This window comes from Plectropomus leopardus, chromosome 18 (genome assembly GCF_026936395.1).
Source record: "Plectropomus leopardus strain MGB_pleo_1.0 chromosome 18, ASM2693639v1, whole genome shotgun sequence".
In the NCBI taxonomy this organism is placed as follows: domain Eukaryota; kingdom Metazoa; phylum Chordata; class Actinopteri; order Perciformes; family Serranidae; genus Plectropomus; species Plectropomus leopardus.
Genome location: NC_142193.1, coordinates 1,282,632 through 1,301,322, shown reverse-complemented (window position 1 = coordinate 1,301,322; position 18,691 = coordinate 1,282,632). Strand labels below are relative to the sequence as shown.

Here is an 18,691-nt window from a genome sequence, read left to right as displayed (position 1 = left end):
ATCTATACCTCCTATTTAAAAAAACAACTTTATCCCCTTGACTTCACATCACTTGTGCTGCTTTCAGACACCTTTCACAAGTGTTTAAACCTTTGAACCCTGCATAAATTGATTTGATTTCTTTTAAAAAATGAGCAGCTTGATAAGAAATTTTCCACAAATAGCAAGAAATTAGTAGATTTAGACAAATGTATTTTTTAAAAGGAGAAAAAGCTAGGGGGAATAAGACTATAACTATATTTACAATTCCCATGATAACGTATTTTAAATACTTTTACAGAAAATTCTTATAAATTTCAAGCACTTTTTCAGGTCATTTCTGTGTTTGTTTATTTTTTACTTTCTTATTTGTGTTAATTTTCAGGTAATCTTCTTGTACTTTTTTGGGCTAATTTCTTGTTCATTTTGGGTCATTTCTTCTCAAGTTTCTCTTTGCCTTCTTCCCATGTTTTCAAAAGAAATTCAGCCAGTTTGCACAAGTTTCAAAGGACTAACACAATGGAGCTTCAGGTCCTGCTGTCAGAAACCAGCTAGGTGTCATCAGAGCAGAGCTGTACTGTGACAGAAATAAAGAAGGGATGATTTAGGCTCTTAGAAGTCAGACACACATCCTTCTAAAACAGAGCCACCTGTAACTAGTATGGAGAGGGTGTCGAGTGAAGATATTAGACGAGAGAATAATTAATCCTACGGTACATGTGGTGTTCGACTGTCTGTGTTGTAATGTGGATGATGTTGGACAGACCCTGAGGCAGCTGTCAGCGAGTTTCCAAGAGACTGCTGAAATGGAAAGTTTAATCAGTGAAAATTTAAGTACAAGAAAGTTGGTGAATGCCACAAATTCTCTTAAATGATCCGCTTATTATCACCAGACTTATACCTCTTTTTTTTCACTAAGCTCTATCTTGTGTTTCTGAAGCTCATGTGTTTGCTTGTACTGCTCCATGTGTAAACAGCAGTCCAGGTGACAGCATTGTGTCCGAGAAGGGTGAGGAGGACAAGGTCCTCAGCAAGAAGACCAAGCCCCCCGAGGTGGGCAAGCTGACAGAGGCTGACAAGGCCAGCACAGGACGGGTGGGTAGATGTTCCTGTATCTCTGTGCAGTAAGTGATGGGCCTGTCCTCAGCCTTATACCCCCTGCTCTCCTGTCCCTCCTCAGGTCAAGTTGTCGGTGTTCTGGGCTTATATGAAAGCTATCGGAGTGTTTCTGTCATGCACCAGTCTGCTGCTCTTCATCACCCATCATCTGCTCTCCTTGTTCTCCAACTACTGGCTGAGTCTGTGGACTGATGACCCCGTGGTGAACGGCACGCAGCCCAACAGACAGATGAGACTCGGGGTATACGGTGCTTTAGGCCTGTTCCAGGGTGAGGAGGGGTAAGGGGGTAACAAGCAGATACACTGTACAGAAGAAAAACAACAACAAAAGTAGACATTTTGCCAAGAAGCTTGAGGGAACAAAAGATTCCCATTGTTGCGATCTGCAGTGTACATGTAGACATGTCCTTGGGCTAGATATGCCATAGGTGTGTAAGTGTGCCAGAATGTTTATCCGATGAATGGGGGATATTCTCAGTCTCCAGTGTTTGGACGTGTGTGTAGTTGAGTGGTGCCTGTGTTGTAAAACACTTTGAGTCTTATTCATTCAGTCAAATGTCAGAAAATCTGTGTGCAGATTTGCACATAAAACATCTTGGTACTAACAACCTACACTGGCCTCATGAACACCTCATATTGTATGTACAGTGTGGAGGGTCAATCCACCAAGCTGGTCCATTTTCTGCTGGAGACATGTATTTGTGCACAGGCACACAGCTGGTGTGTCCCAGGCATTAGAGGTGGCGAGGGCTGGGGGTTTCAAGCTTGGTCGGGTTTAGGCTCAGAATTTTAGGCTGTGTGATGATCTCACAAATTATAATTCTGACAGCCATCACTGAACTTTTTTTCACTGACTCTGCTGATTTCCAACTAATTAAGTTAAATGTATCTACTCTTTTGTCCTGGTATGTAGAGCCTCCAGCTCTGATAGGCATTAATGGAAACACAACACCTGTTTGAATGTACTCATTTTAGCCCCTTAACCATCAAGATGCAATGACGCGCCACCAGTAAACACCATCCACCTCCTCCTAAGCAATCCGATCTGTCCATGATGTCAAACATGACACACCAAAACAACCCTCACACACACTTAAAGGCATACTCGTCTGCTGCAGTCGTGTCCACAGGTCTGCTCCGCTGGCAATGGGAAAGGACACACTGAGCGTGCTCACCCGCATTGAAGAAAACACGTACACATGCTACTTTTGTTAGAAAAGTGGTTAAAGAGTAGAAAACCTCTATATAACATTTGATGGTTTCTTTGCCATTTCTACAAACTGGACACACACCCAGCCATCTGTCCTGACAAGATCCTGACTCAGAAAAACCATGCTTACAGGCACAAAATATTCCAGTTTTTCCCTGTATTCTGAAAAAGACAATATTTTTACTAAGATGTTTACATGGCTATTGACCCTATTGACACTTGTACTCCTGACCACATGCAGCTGTGCATATTTGAATGCGCTGCATACATATCCAAAGAATGCTCTTAAAACCTGAATAAACCGGCATATCACTTTTTTATATTATTCGGAATATACAATCAGAATATGCTGTGTACATGAGCAGCAGATTCAGAGTACTGTCATCTTCAGAACAATAGTGGAACTTTGGTGTGTATGTAAAAACCACTGATATTACATTGGAGTTGTTAAAGGGATATTCATCGATTTTCAGCCAGTTGTATCTGCCAGCTCGTATTGTGACTATGTGAGTAGATAAAGTGTTGTAAACTTTCCACCATCTAACCAGCCTAGCCAATATACCCCCTTGCCCCACTGGCGATACGCTGCTAAATGGTGTAATTTAAGTCATTTGGTGGTGTTTTGCTGGCTCTCAGCCGCCCCAAAAAAGCCCCCAGGCAGGTTGTCCTCTAATCGGAAGGTCAGTGGTTTGATCCCCGGGTCCTCTAGTCAACATGTGGAAGTATCCTTGGCAAGATACTGAACCCCAAATTGCTCCCGATGCTGCATCTTCGGGGTGAGAATGTGCATTTGAATGATTACTGGGTAGCAGTGGGCACCTTGTATGGTAGCCTCGGCCACCAGTGTGTGAATGTGACAAGTGGTGTGAAAGTGCTTTGGGTGGTCAAAAAGACCAGAAAAGCTCCATACAAATACAGTACATTTAATACATTCATGGTTGTTGCTCGAACTACAGGCTGCACTTCGGTATTTTCGTGTTGGACATAAAGAGTATAGAGCTGATCAAGAGACACACCAGCCCAACTCTGTCTCTCAAAGTCAGACTGAAACCGATCAGAGGATGACCCGCTCTACCTGTGAGCCACAGCCGGCTAACAAACAGAAAATACACACGATTCTATCAATAAATCAGTATATAAGAATTCCTGCTATTGCGAACCCCCATCCTAACCAAAACTTAAATCAAAATTGAAACCAGCTCTGCAATGCACCAAACACTATTACTTACATAGTTCATCTTTCATAACTTTCTCTATTCTGTCATCTCACACAGACAACATATAATGTTACAGGAACTGTCATAACTCTGGTCATGAACCAGTTTCAAGAGTATTTGTGTCTTCTGGCCTAGTTTTATGTGAGGATTGTCTTTATATTGGTAAAATACTTTTTTAAACGGCACAAAGTCTATAAACATTGACTTCAACAGCAATGACTTGTAACTACACTCTGATGTTAGCCTAACTTAAAATGACTGGAGGACATCCTGAAACCAAAAGATTAGTGAATAGGGAATTATAAAAAGAGGTGGAGGCCAATCAGCCTTTGATTTTCCTGACAACAAGTACACTTTAAATCAGCCAATAACACTGCACAAGCCACAGGGAGAGCTATGACTGGCAACGCAGCCCAGCAGACAACTGAGTTACTGTTTACAGGCTTGTTTACAATTCAAATTAAAAAAGAGGATTTATTGTTGACTTGGATCTGACACACAGCTCATTTGTGTCCATCACTGAGTTCACTTGACATTTTTTTCAGACACAGCATTATGGATGAAACTTGTGTATTATTTCAGGTCCAGATAGTAAGGTTTCAGATTCCGTGTAAAGTTGTGTTTGACATTCATACAAAGCTCGCCACTGTCTCTTAGGTATGGCGGTCTTTGGTTACTCCCTGTCCACATCCATTGGAGGAATCCTGGCATCCCGCTTCCTCCACCAGTCCATGCTGTATGACGTCCTGCGCTCGCCCATGTCCTTCTTTGAGCGAACCCCAAGCGGTAACCTGGTGAACCGCTTTTCCAAGGAGATGGACACCATAGACTCAGTGATCCCCCTCATTATCAAGATGTTCATGGGCTCCATGTTCAATGTGATTGGTGCCTGCATTATCATCCTGGTCGCCACTCCGCTGGTAGCCATTGTCATCCCTGTTCTTGGTCTGCTCTACTTCTTTGTGCAGGTCAGTTTGTTACCCCTCATACATTTTCAACACATTTTGATCCCTTAAAAATTCTTTTCTTTCTGCCACCTTTGTCTGCACTTTGTCTGTGTTCATTTGGACTGGTTAACCCTTTGAGCACAGCACAAGAAAAAAATATGTCTTTCCAGGTTTCAGACTCCTTCCACATGCACTTAAACCTTTTAAAGCTGATCAGATTGGTTTGGTTTCTTTTTAAAACACTGCTTAAAAGGCAATGAGCAAGTTGGCAAAATGTGTTCCACAAGTTTAAAGAAAAGGAAAAGCTGACAAGAAAATGACCTAAATTATATCTATCTATATATACCTTTTTGTGTGGTTTTTTGTGTTACACCTTTTTGTCTTTTCTTTAGGGAATGGGCTACATTTCTGGCAATTTTCTTGTAACTCATCCTATGTAACTTCTTCCCATGTTTTTGAAAGAAATCGAGCCAATTTGCTGAGGTTTCAAAGAGTTAATTAATGTGATGGAAGTTGCTTGATGTCTTTGTCCTTCATCTGTCTAGAGGTTTTATGTGGCGTCATCCCGCCAGCTGAAGCGTCTGGAGTCAGTCAGCCGCTCACCCATCTACACACACTTCAGTGAAACCCTGCTGGGCACCTCAGTCATCCGAGCCTTTGGTGAACAGGAGCGCTTCATCCGAGAGAGTGATCAGCGGGTGGACCACAACCAGAAGGCGTACTACCCCAGCATTATAGCAAACAGGTTAGTGCTCACTCTCACTGACTGCACTACCTGATGCAACACCATGCACTGTCTTTAGTGAGAAAAACACAAGTTAACAAGTTTCTGAGAATTCATTTAATCTCTTCAAACAGTGTTTTTTCTTGAATTGCATTGAATGTGCCACTAAAGCTGCAGTCTCATCAAAAGCTTTCAATATAGTACCTTTGGAACCAAAAGTAACACTTAGGAATATGTACCTGTACCCTAGCTCTGTGGAGTGTTTCGACCACAGACAGCACTCTTACATGTGGGCATTCACTGCTCTGTCCGGTACCACTTGCTATATTTCCTTGTTCATATGTGATACTGAGTCTGCACCTCGTTATTCATCCACATAACGTAGCTGCACAAAAAGAGCAGACTGCAGGGAAAGGGCAAATAATTGCAAAAATTCAAATTGCTAATATAAAATATGCCTAATGGAAACACGTCTGTTTCAAAAGAGCTCCCATTTCAGCCTAAAAAAGTTTTTAGGTATTTCAGGCGATTCGAAAAAGTGATTCGAAAAAGTCATATATCACAAAACTGCAATGGTAACCCCTTTTTGCGCTTTTATAGATCACATGATGTACAACAAAGAGTCACTCTGCCCAGGTAGCCAATTTATTAATAGCTCTGGCTATGTGTTTGTCAGTAGAAACTGGCTCCCTCATGATGCAGCAGGCGCTACAAGAGGTGTTATTGCATCACATAACTTCAAAAGTTTAGCGGATCATCTGGAAGTTTTAGATCCACAATTCCTCTGTGAAATCTTGGACTATCACGTCCCAGAAATCCCTCATATGTGGCCGCTCCCACATATAAGGGGCTTGTATTTCCATTATGACTCCATAACACGTCTACTTGACCTTGGATTGGAAATAATGACAGCTAGTGTGGTGGCTGCAATAGAAATAAAGCTGCTAATATTTTGAACATCCATCGCCATGCCTCTTGGAATGTTATCACCAAAGGAGAAGTCACAGAACATCACACAGTGGAAATACAAATATCGCTCAAGTTTTGCTTAAATCTGTAATGGAAAATGGAAGTCTCTCTCAGTGGGATATTTATAAATAGTGAGTTTGTGCATTGACTCCTTGTCAGGCAGTAGCAGGGGTTTGGTACTGCCCGAGTACACAGGAACAACGCAAAGTTTTTTCTCCAAGAGAATTAGAAAATATACAGTTCACACAATCTGGTTGCAATAAATGTACATTTTTAAACACTTGAAGATCCACTTGTGACTAAAAGTGTTTATCATTCAAGAGAGACAGTAAAAACAATGGTCAAAGTTGTCTGATTGAAATTTAAGGTATGTTGATGGATTCACCTTGTCAACTCATTCATTTAGTAACATTACAAATAAAGGTTCCACCTTAAAACCTAAAACCGAACTGAACTGAACTGAACTGAACTGAACTGAACTGACGCAACCTGCTGGTAGAAACACATCATTAGTTCCTATCATGAGCTTTTTTCTTATTGTGTGTTTGTGTAGGTGGCTGGCTGTGCGTCTAGAGTTTGTGGGAAACTGCATAGTGTCATTTGCAGCTTTGTTTGCTGTCATAGCCAGAGAGAGCCTCAGTCCAGGCATCATGGGGCTGTCTATCTCCTATGCACTCCAGGTAAACACTCACACCTGTGTCACCTGTTCCAGGTCACAGACAGGTGACAGGTTGGAAATCACTCTGCCCTGTAGCATGCTTTGTACATCAGCACAGTTTACAGATTAGAGTCACCAAATCAGTGTCTGACTAAATGTCTTCCCTTCTGTTCCTGAGATATGACATCAATTAATGGCCAGAAACTTTTTTTTTTTCATGCAGAACATTGTGATGTTACAGTGAAGTTTACCTTTTGGATATAAAATGTCAGCACAGAAGGGAAGATAATTAGTCAGACACTGAATTGATGACTCTAACCTGTAAACTGTGCTGATTGTAGAGCTCTTCTGTGCTGCTGGGGGGAAGATGTGTGTCAAGCATCCATGTTTTTACAGACATGATGTAAACTCAAAGAGAAACCTGACTGGTGTGTGGAGGCATACAACTGTGAGGTGGTAATTCTGTTTTATTCCCAAATGAATTGCCTGTGGCAATTGAACACAACATTAAAAAAAACTGTTATCTAAAGTCTGTTGGATTTCAGACAAAATCCAAAATGTGTTCAGCAGATTGTATTGTGGTGGAGGCAGAGATCAGAAGCTGTGTGCATGAACAGATGCAACTGGAGGGAGGTCAAATGATATATGGCTTTAACAACTTACTGACCATATACATTTGAGTTTTTGTCTGAATTGTCTACTTGTCTTTCCTACATCTCCATGTGCAGCTGACTGCCTCTCTGACCTGGCTGGTGAGGATGTCATCGGACGTGGAGACAAACATCGTGGCTGTAGAGAGAGTCAAAGAGTACAGTGACGCAGAGAAAGAGGTACTGATAGCAACTCCAGGGATCACAGGTCACGGTTGTGGAGGGATGAATTAGTTATTTTTTCTCACTTGTTTAGTTGTGTAGTTGTACTTATTAACATGAGAATCCTCTCCACACCAGGCCGAGTGGAAACACGAACCCTCTAGCGTCCCCCAAGGGTGGCCAACTGACGGCTGCATAGACTTCAGAGGCTTTGGCCTGCGCTACCGCCAGGATCTGGATCTTGCCATTCGCAACATCACCATCAACATAAACAAAGGAGAGAAGGTCAGCCTTCACATCACTAATCTGAAAGCTGCGGTCTAATTAGAATAGATTGAAATACAGCTCAAATTCCAAAAAAGTTTGAATGTTGTGTAAAATGTAAATTAAATCAAATGCAGTGGTTTCTAAATCCTTTTTGACCTGTCTTCAATTGAATACAGTCTACAGACAAGAAATTTAATGTTCAAAATGAAAAACTTGTTTTTTGTAAATATACACTCATTTTGATTATGATGACTGCAACACATTCAAAAAAGTCAAGACAGGAGCATGTTTACCACCGTTTTACATCTCCATTTAACAACACTTAGTAAGTGTTTGGGAACTGAAGACACTACTTGTTGAAATTTTGTAAGTAAAATTCTACCCTGTTCTCTCTTGATCGTTCTCTGGATGGCAGCATATGTTGCTCCAAAACTTGTATGTACCTTTCAGTGTTTGTATATTTTTAAAATTGGATCTCCATTAGTTGTTACCAGGGTAGTAACTATTCTTCATGGGGTCCACACATAAAAACAAATGCATAGCATACAAATACATCAACATTACCCTAAACAAAAACCCCATATACCCACCCAGCACACCCCATATTACCCCCTACCCATCCCAAACCCCATCGAATTCGATGAATTATAGTCCAAGTGTGATATCACAAAACCTAAAATAGCACCACCAGTAGACAAACTGTATTTTATTTGCTAATATTTTATATTTTTTTAGTGGAGTTTTAAAACTCATTTTGTTAGAAAATGTTTTCGGGGACAAAGAAATATATTCAGTTGCATCCTAGCTCTGTACAAAATAGTTCTTTGCATAGCACGTGTTCGAGGAACAGGAATAACAACTTGACACTGAGTTACCTGTCTGGTGATAGGACTGTGCCCGTCATTTATGTATGCAGTCTTTGAGTATAAGCTTTGAGGCCTGGCCATTGTACATATAAGACGAAACTAAAAGATTGGACAGTAGTCTGTCCTTGACCTTAATGGTGCTTTCATAGATGTGAAGTTACCCATGATGCCAAGGGCACTAACTCATCTCCATACCATCACCAATGCGGGCTTTAAAATTTGAGCTGGAAACGATCTGGATGCTCCTCCTCTTTACCCCGAAGGACACAACATCCATGATTTCTAAAAACAGTTTGAAACATGGACACAGCACACTTTTCCACTTTGTGTCAGTCCATCTCAGATGAGCTCAGGCCCAGGGAAGTAGGCAGTGTTTCTGGATGGTATGGCAGAGTCTGAATTTTCATTTGTAGATGTAGACTGTATTTGCTGACAATGGTTTTCAAAAGTGTTCCTGAGCCCATGTAGTAATATCTTTTATACAGTCATGCTGGTTTTAAGTGCAGTGCAGCTTAAGGGTCAAAGTCAATGCTGGTTATCTCTATACAGATATTTATAGAGAGAAAGATGTATATATATATATATATATATATATATATATATATAGAGAGAGAGAGAGAGAGAGGTAGATAGATAGATAGATAGATAGATAGATAGATAGATAGATAGATAGATAGATAGATAGATAGATAGATAGATAGATAGATAGGATCTAGAGATATACAGTGATAGATTGTGGGTGCATTGATGAGGGATTGTGTGTGGCTGGATTCCTTGTGTGTGGATGTATGCATATGGACAGTGTGTAACATGTGTTGCCACAACTGCCCATCAGGTGGGGATTGTTGGGCGCACTGGAGCAGGAAAATCCTCCCTAACGCTTGGGCTGTTCCGCATCATTGAGGCAGCTGAGGGCCACATCCTCATCGATGGGCTGGACATTGCTAAGTTGGGCCTCCACGAGCTTCGTTCCAGAATCACCATCATACCACAGGTCAGTGCAGAGAGGACGCTAAAGAACATGGAGCTAAATGGAATCTGAATGTGGTACCAGGGCCGGAGACTAAGAAGCTCCTAGGCACTGCAGCAGTTCTTCAGCTCATGTTTGTGACAGTATTTCCAAGCTTAAAGAAACAACAGTTCTGTCCCAACTGAAAGGTGACACTTGCTTTCAGGTCTGTATTTTGACACAGTGTGGCCTCGTTGTATCCATTCTGCATGTGGCCTTATTTGGTTGAATTTGTAGGACACATGCAGATGATGTGCATTTATCCAGTGTGTCTCTTGTGTAATTTTGGTTCAGAGCTCAGAGCTCACAGGGATGCTTTGATGGGTCTGTGAAGCATATTAACTGTTTTTTTAACCTTTTCTTTGTATTATTTTATATTGCCATTTGATGTCCTGCATTTTGCATTATTTGTCTTGGTTTTAATTTAACTCTTCTCTAGTTTTGTCTCACTTGTGTTCAGTAGGGCTGTTTGGCTTTCTATTGTTGTATTGCTGTCTATGTATACCATTTCTGCTTTGCTTTGTTTGACAGAGTACTTTGTAAACTCTGTTTTAGAGGTGCTATGATGATAACAATAATAATAATAATAATAATAATAATAATAATAATAATAATAGTTGTTGTTGTTCCCATGATGTGATGCACAGACACACCACTCTGTCTCTCCTCAGGACCCCGTGCTGTTTTCAGGCTCTCTGAGGATGAACTTAGATCCTTTTGACAGCTACTCTGATGAGGAGATTTGGAGGGCTCTGGAGTATTCTCATCTCAAGAGCTTTGTGTCCGGCCTGCCGGACAAACTCAACCATGAGTGCAGTGAGGGGGGAGAGAATCTCAGGTACAACCTCTTTATATACAACTATGAGCAAACACTCAAAGTATCTCAGCTGCAGAGAGAATAAGAGACAGATGTTTCTTTACTGCTTCGATTTTAATTTGCAAAATTAAACCATAATGTTTTAAGAGTCATTTCATACTCCACTCTACTGCTGCTTGTGCACTGGTATTGTGAAATGTGCAGGAGGTTGTGAGTTTGACTGAGGGAGTAGACACATTGTGATGCAGACAGTAAGCACTGCTGTAACTGCACAGCTTTCTTCAATGGCTTTCATGGGATGTTACAGTTCAACAAGTTGAATCAAATGTGTTTATAATGTTTTCTCTCAGCTGAGAATCTGTATGGCTCATGTACTGACAATAATTGTTATTACTATTATTATTATACTATTATTATAGTAGTCACGCTACTCAAAGAAGCTGTGAAAGGAGCTTTTCAGCTGATTTCATGCTGAACCTGGGAACATTACCTGCTGCCAACCAGGTTATGTCTGCAGCATCAGTTACCATGGTGATCTAGCCAAGTTCAAAGAGAGCCAACTTTGCAGCACAGGAAGCCACTGGCTCAATATTCCTTGCCAAGGCACTAATCTGGCTTTGTGGCGCAGTCCTTTGTGGTTTCCCATTGTCATGGGGAAGCTGTTAATGTCGAGCCTAGCTGTTGAACCTGCACAAAACTTGTATGGTACAACAGAAAAACATCGGCCACTTTTGTCTTATTTGCAGATAGGGCTAGACAGTCGACAAGGCAAATACTGGCCGATACCAATGTGCAGCTGATAAATTGTTACATCCCTAGTTTACTGATGTGCTGCCTGCAGCTTGATGAAGCTTGATGAAGCTTGTTGAAGCCGGTCTCTGTGTTTCCCCTGCAGCGTGGGTCAGCGACAGCTGCTTTGCTTGGCCAGAGCTCTGCTGAGGAAGACCAAGATCCTGGTTCTAGATGAGGCCACAGCAGCTGTGGACATGGAGACTGACAACCTGATCCAGTCAACCATCCGCTCTCAGTTTGAGGACTGCACCGTCCTGACAATCGCTCATCGCCTTAACACCATCATGGACTACACCAGGTACTGCTCACTACACATCAGTGATTTTTTAATTTTTTTTATTTATTATTATTTCCTAGCTCTTTGTATATATGTGTACCAGTTCATACCAAGCCCCCAGAAAGAGCTCCAGGCTGTGATGCAAATTTTCCATCATGTGATTCCCACCGGCCCAGAAAGACTTTTCCCCTTTGACTTACATAGGGGAAGAGACATCTGTAAATCAGTGGATCATTTTTTGTTCAAACCCCCGCAAAACGATCATTTCACCGTCTAGATTTAAGCCATCCAGTTTGATAACATTTGGAAAGTCTAATGAGCCTCAAGATTACATTTTTTAGACCACCATTCAAACTAGTGAATTGCTAAATCAGAAGTCAGTCACTTCTGCTCTGGCACACTGGGGGGGGGGTTCTACTTCATGTGCCAGCAGCTCTCATAGCAATGAAAGGGGCCCCGCCCCATTGCTGTGTCCAGAGTTTCTTAATCCATCCATGGTTCATACAGCCAACAGGCATCATTGTTCCCAATGATTCTTAGTAAGTCATCTTGCAATGTTGCGATCACAGCTCACTTTCAACCAGTCACCATGAATTCTTTGCATCCTTACAATTTTATCCAGTCACTACAACTTTACTGCAAATTTGAATATTTAAAATTGATAAAATCTTATTTCAGTTGAGCTGTCTATAGTGTGATCTGCTAATCCCCTCTCTTATGGTTACCTTGGTAGAAAAAAGGCCTTAAAATATGGCAGCTTGCATTGCAGTTGTCCAGAAAAGCTGCCATGAAAACAGGTATTTCAGGCTGCAGTGAAGACAAAAAACAGCCCGCAAAATCCTGGAGGGACTGCTTCGTACTGCATTTCATCTCTTCATGTCAAGATAGCTATTTCTGTTGACTTTTTGACATGTTAAGATAATAAAGTGATTCTCATGTCATCTAATATTGTCAAACACTATTTTGTTGTTGTCATGAGATAAAGTGTGTGCATGCCTGCAGACAAAGTGCTGACTCACGGGTCCACGAGGCAGAGTTGAGGCCGCAGTTGTGTTACTTCCGTCACACAGATGGAGTCTGATGAGTGTCCTTGTTACTCAGGGTCCTGGTGTTGGAGAAGGGAGAGATGGCAGAGTTTGATTTCCCCTCCAACCTCATTGCTCAAAGAGGAGTTTTTTACAAGATGGCCAAGGACGCCGGGCTGGTCTGAAGCAGGAGGTGTCTCAACGTGTCCAGCTGCTCCTCTGAGCTCCTCCCAGCTCCTCCCAGCTCCTCCCAGCTCCTCCGGCTCCCTGCTGGGGACATCTTGGGAGATGAAGTAGGGGAATTGTTAAGACTTAAAGTTTTACTGTTTCAGCAAGGCTGTTAATGAGAACAGGTCTGGTTTGACCTGCTCCACCTGACACTTCAATTGTCTTTTAACAACACATTCTCTGCTGCCTGTCTCAGACAGCCCACATCATGTCCCTGTAGTTCTTGTTTCTTCCCGCCTCTTTCACTATCTGTTTACTGCCATTTCTGCCATCGACCGGGAGGGACCAGCTCTAAGAGGGGACGTACTGTATGTGCTTTTATTTTGACAGAGCATTGTACCTGTGCCTGAGCAATGAAAGGGAGTCTTTTTCTCTACAGTCAGTCTCAGAAACAGTTCACTTGGGTTTGTGGTAACCAGTGCTGAGGTCAGTAGAGGACACAAAGGCTTGTCCCGTAAGTAAGAATCATGTGGTGCCAAATACTGCCCTCAAACATTCCAGTTGGTTTGAGATGCAGATTTGAAACCTCAGTGGTCATTTGAGGAGGAGGTCAGGATTTAGGACCCTGTTTACATAGACAGCACTGTTTTCATTTCAATAAAACACAGTACAGCAAAGATTAAAGGTCCAGTGTGTAGGATTTAGGGGGATATATATATATATTCAGAAATGGAATATACCAGCTGGTCCTCGTCCACAAAGATTGCCATGTTGCATTGCCATGTTTCAACAGTAGCCCAGAATGGACAAACTAAACACTAGTCGCCACCTTAGCGTTTTTACGCAGAACCAAATGACGGCGGCGTCATGTCGTTCCAATGTGTGATTATACACTGCATCGCGGCATCCTGCAATCAAAAGAGGAGTGACAAGCGTGACATGTGACACAACAGTGTCGGCCTTTAGTGTGACCTATAATAAATGCATCGGCAGCTCTTTCTAAGAAAATAACAAACATGTCAATCACAATCATTTATCGTCTGTTATCTGGCAGCTGATCTCGTTCTCTTCTCGGAGGGTAAGAAGAACCTGAATCTCTTTTCTCGGTTTGCAGGCATTTACAGCCGATGTTCATCTTTGAAGTAGCCACTCATTGCTAAAAGCTGCTTTTTAAATCTCTGTTGTGGCCGCCAACATAATTCGTGATCAAAACGTCACACGTCCCAACTAATGGTCACATCTCTCCGGCTTTATGTTTTACGCTGACTTATTTTTTACTACCTCCTGTCAGTCCCTTTGTTTTGGAGAGGAAGAGACCTCTGCGGATAATTCAGCTCCTGCTAAAACTTCCTGAACGTCTGGATCTCAAGTTAGCAGAGAAACTAGATGAGCACACATTAGCACGTGCTACGCTAACAGCCCTTGTCTGAGATGTCAAACAGCATTGGAACAACACTGATCTGTAACATGAAACTGCTGTATTTGGTGTTTTTAAAGATTTTAATCCCTTGGCCTTTTTGTTTTGGAGAGGAAGAGACCTCTGTGGATAATTCAGCACTCACTAAAAAAACTATGTGACCAATCAAGACTGAGGGAATTCTAACCAGGAGAAATTTCAGCTGGTTACGTTCTGCATTCTCCTCACTGTTAGATGCCACTATATTCCCCTAAATCTTACATGTTTCCTTTAACAAACAGTGTAGCAAAGATTGGGGGTGGGTTCAGTTTGGAGCATCAGGAGGATGTTGATGTTTTAGGAGCAACAGCAGTTGTTCCTGCAGATCAGTCAGAAACAACAAACAGTGAACATAAACACATAAATCACAACAAAGCTTCAAACGCACAAACTGAAGGAATCTGTTAGACAGGTTCCATTTGACTCTTATGTTACTTTCAGCACTGACTTTTTATTTATTGCTTGTTTTTAGTCTTTCAACATTTGCTTTAAACTGGTGTGTGTTGATGCAGCTGATGGTGAGCTTCGAGGCTCGGCTCCTGAAATCAAAACTTTGGAGCTCAAGTCATTTCTCATGTGAGACAGCACTGTTGTTGGCTGTTTTATTTCAGGTGAACAATGTACTGAATGTATACAAAATGAACATTTTCAACTTTGTAGGTTCATTCAGTCTTTAATGTACACATTACATATCTTAATGTTTACGTCATGCTTTAAACATGTGGAGGTATGCCAGCAGTGAGGGTCTCACTCCAGCTCTGACAGCAGTTTGAAAAATGATGCGATGCTGTGTTCTGTCTCTCTGCATTGTTGTATCTGTGTCAGAGTTTCTGTCTTATTTTAAGTGAATATATAAACTGAATGAATGTTTTGATAAGGTACTGTATATACAAAGCTACTGAGGTGACATACAGAAAGAAATCACAGTTTCTGGTGTTCACTGGAAAAAGTTTAACCCTTTGAAACTAGGGCCAGGTGGCTTGATGGGGTCTTTCAAAAACATGGGAAGAAAACAACCTAAAGAGAAATGACCTAAAAACTTGCAAGAAAAGAAGGAATATTTCAAGAAATAATTTGAATTTACAGGGAAAAAAAACAACACTAATAAACAAAACAATGAAGTTACCATAAAAACAGCTTAAAATGTATAATAATTCTATAAAATAATTTGAAAATGTATAATTATGATAATAAGTTTTCTGGATATTTTTCCCTTGCTTTTTAAAATAATTTTTCAAATCTACTAATTCCTCCTTCGTAATTTGCGTGACATTTCTTGCCGAATTGCTCAATTCCTTGTTTTCCATGTTTTTGAAATAATTTAGAGCAAGACTCAAACAAAAGATCTTCACACTGTATGAAAATCTCCCGCTAAATTTTAATTGTGCAGCGTTTTGATCTAACGTAGATCTTTGTCAGGCATTTTAAAACCATCACCACAAAGCAGAGCAAGCAATATATTATAGTATTGCTTGCTCTGCTTTGTGATGATTTGAAAATGCCTGATAAAGATCTCTGTTAGAGTGTGCTGATTTTTGTTTGATTCTTGCCTTGGTTTGATTTTTTTGATCCAGCACCTGTAAAAGTCCTTTGGATGTGCGTGCCCTCCACCTTGTATGTTTTTGAAAGAACCTTGCATGTTTTTGAAAGAATTTCAGTCAATTTTTTCATGGTTTAAAGGTCAGACGCCTTGTTCAAGGCGTCTGAATGCGGCACAAGAAAAGTGATGTTGCTCCAGAATTCAAAGGGTTAATGCGCATTAGAAACTATAATTATAGTCTACATTTAAGTTAATTTGTCTTAACAATCAGCAGAAGTCAAATGTGTGTTTTCAACATCACTAGATATATTAACTGTGTCATAATAACAGGTACTAGATAGTCACTATCTATGGTAATCACTTTTGTTTATAATCATAGATTAAGATCAGAGATCAAGAGTTACTATCTAGTACTCAGACAAAAATTATTCAGATAAACAGTTTTCAGTAGTTTTTTCTTGCAGGTAATGGATGATTTTCTGTCTGTTATTGTCCTGCACAGACGAGGCAAAACACAAGTGCATTCAGCTTTATTGTCTTCATGGCCGGCATTATAAACACGACTGACTGTTGCTGTCATCATGACATTATTTCAAGCCATTTAGCCTGTTGCCTTCTGCCTCCATTTTGAATGCATGTAACTACACATGCTTTATGACCTTATCTAACATGACCTAACCAACAAGAAAACATTCAGGTTGCCCGGGGATCTGTAGTTTGAAGGTCACACCAGAAAGGTTGTCTTGCACATTGTTTGCTATGAGAACCAGAAAATATGTGTGTGTAACCTCAGGAGCTCTACACGTATTTTATTCAATTAATTTAACTGAAAAAAAGAAAGAAAAAAAAGATTTTCCCAAGCAATACCAACTGGCAACATCTGCCATGCAGGGTGTTGGTAGTATTAACATACAGAAGTATTAAGGCTGATGGCTTAATTCATCACTGTGTCATTGAGTGGATGAATGGATGCATACTGCTGTTGCATGGAATGTATGCTGTTCTTTGTTTTTGCTGTCGTCAAACTGGAGGTGATGTTTAACAGAAGATTGGGGCCAAATGAAAAGAACAACTTAAAGTCTGAAAAAGAATTTTGTAATTAAGTATAGATTTTTTTTAAAGTCACAATTTTGCAACCAAAGTTTCATTCTGATGATCTTTAAGGAAAAACATGATTTTTTCTCTCAAAATCAGATTCATCTGTCATCTCTGAAACTTAGTTTCTCACATGGCCCTAATCCTCCCCTGGACAGTTTGACACTGTTTGCACAGATAGTGTCATACCTGAGTTTATTGCCATAAATAATATTTTTCCTGTGGAGTCTACAGTACGGTACAGTACAGTACAGTATAGTCGTGATTCCATCGAAAGCTTTTGGTAGAGTACTTTTGGAGCCAAAAGTAACCCCTACAGACCCCTATCTAGACCCTAGATCTGTGTAGCAGTTCTACTGCAAATGACTCTTACATGTGAGCGATGTTGTTGTCACTCACTGCTCCGTCCAGCAGCACTCGCTGTATCTCATAGTTCACTGCTGATACAGAGTGAAGTCTGCACCTCATTTGTAGTCCACAGAACAGAACTGCATGCTGACATTTTCAGAACTAAAAAGAGCAGGCTGCAGTGAGTCTCTCTCTCTCTATGTGATATTATAAGTAAGGAGTTTGTGCATGGATTCCTCGTCGGGCAAGAGCAGGGGTTAGTGCTGCCAGAGAGCACAGGAACAACGCTGTGACATTTTTTTTCTTCAAGTGAAGCTTAGAATATATGCAGTTCACATAATTCGGTCATAATTTATAGAATTCTTTTCAACACTTGAAGATCCACTCATTACTAAATGTATGGCATCCAAGAGAGACAATAAAAACAGATGGAGTGGTCAAAGTTGTCATATTAAAATTGAAGGTGTCCTGACGGAATCATGTTGTCATCCCATGCGTTGAGTAACATATGGAAATGTTCCACCTTAAAAGCTCACAACAGTGAAATATTTTTTTGTCAGTCTACAGCTGCTGCTAGAGGCTGCAAAACATCCTTTCATTTGTTGAGTATTGATTCTCTACTGACTAATCAATGGACTGCAGTGTTTCTAGCTCCACTTTTTTACCGGATTGGTGTGCTAGGTACCCTAAGCAGAAGGCTAACGACAAATGGGGACAGTAAGGAACAGTTCTATAGGTGCCATTCACAACTTTTCACAATGGAAACGCGAAAAACGTGTACTGAACTGAACTGAACTGAACTGAACTAACCAACATGCTGGCAGAAATACAGCTTTAGTGGTCACTGTGACTCCACACTGTTAACCCCAACCTTGTACACATGGAGATGTGGAGGAGGGCTCTCTTCTTTGTCGAAAAGCTGACAGTTGTAGTTCTTTGGATGATGCCTCAGCTTGAAGTTGTGCTATTGTTGATCTTGTATAAATCGTTTATAAAGGCTGGTTTTGTAAGAGCTCATAATGTAAAACATTTTGAGACTTAATAAATCATATTTGTGTTACATATGTATTACAGAGTGAATATTTGATGTTTTATATACAGTATTTGTCATCAGTTTTATGGAAATAAAACCAATGCTGCAAGGGGGTGGACTTCTCTATTACATTGGATTTATGTTAAAATTGCATTTAAAGGTAGAAAATGTTAACCCATGTCAGATGATTGCAAGCAGATATTAATTCTGCCAATGTAATAAAAGTTCTTTTAAAAATGTATTTTTAAGTGGTGCACTTTGTGCAAATCTTTAAATGACAGAAAGATGCATTTAAAAAATAGTGCAATCATATTGGAAAACAAATTAAAGCAAAAATTAATTTGCAATTCTACTTTTAAATTA

General features: G+C 40.6%; 1 protein-coding gene across 2 annotated transcripts in view; it reads left to right on the top strand.

The window, feature by feature from the left end:
• abcc1 (ATP binding cassette subfamily C member 1 (ABCC1 blood group)) overlaps window positions 1-18,441 on the top strand; it is a 57,510-nt gene extending 39,069 nt beyond the window's left edge. Inside the window, exons 21-31 of one of the 2 annotated variants that reach the window (XM_088069177.1) lie at window positions 960-1,074; window positions 1,160-1,367; window positions 4,183-4,493; window positions 5,018-5,217; window positions 6,719-6,845; window positions 7,552-7,653; window positions 7,774-7,920; window positions 9,604-9,762; window positions 10,449-10,615; window positions 11,490-11,684; window positions 12,765-18,441. In XM_088069177.1, the coding sequence (XP_087925303.1) occupies window positions 960-1,074; window positions 1,160-1,367; window positions 4,183-4,493; window positions 5,018-5,217; window positions 6,719-6,845; window positions 7,552-7,653; window positions 7,774-7,920; window positions 9,604-9,762; window positions 10,449-10,615; window positions 11,490-11,684; window positions 12,765-12,873 (1,840 nt within the window). In that variant the 3' untranslated portion in view covers window positions 12,874-18,441. Of the gene's footprint in view, window positions 1-956; window positions 1,075-1,159; window positions 1,368-4,182; window positions 4,494-5,017; window positions 5,218-6,718; window positions 6,846-7,551; window positions 7,654-7,773; window positions 7,921-9,603; window positions 9,763-10,448; window positions 10,616-11,489; window positions 11,685-12,764 lie in introns of both variants that reach the window. The other variant, XM_042505863.2, reaches the window with a different exon arrangement.
• The last annotated feature ends 250 nt before the right edge of the window (window positions 18,442-18,691 follow it).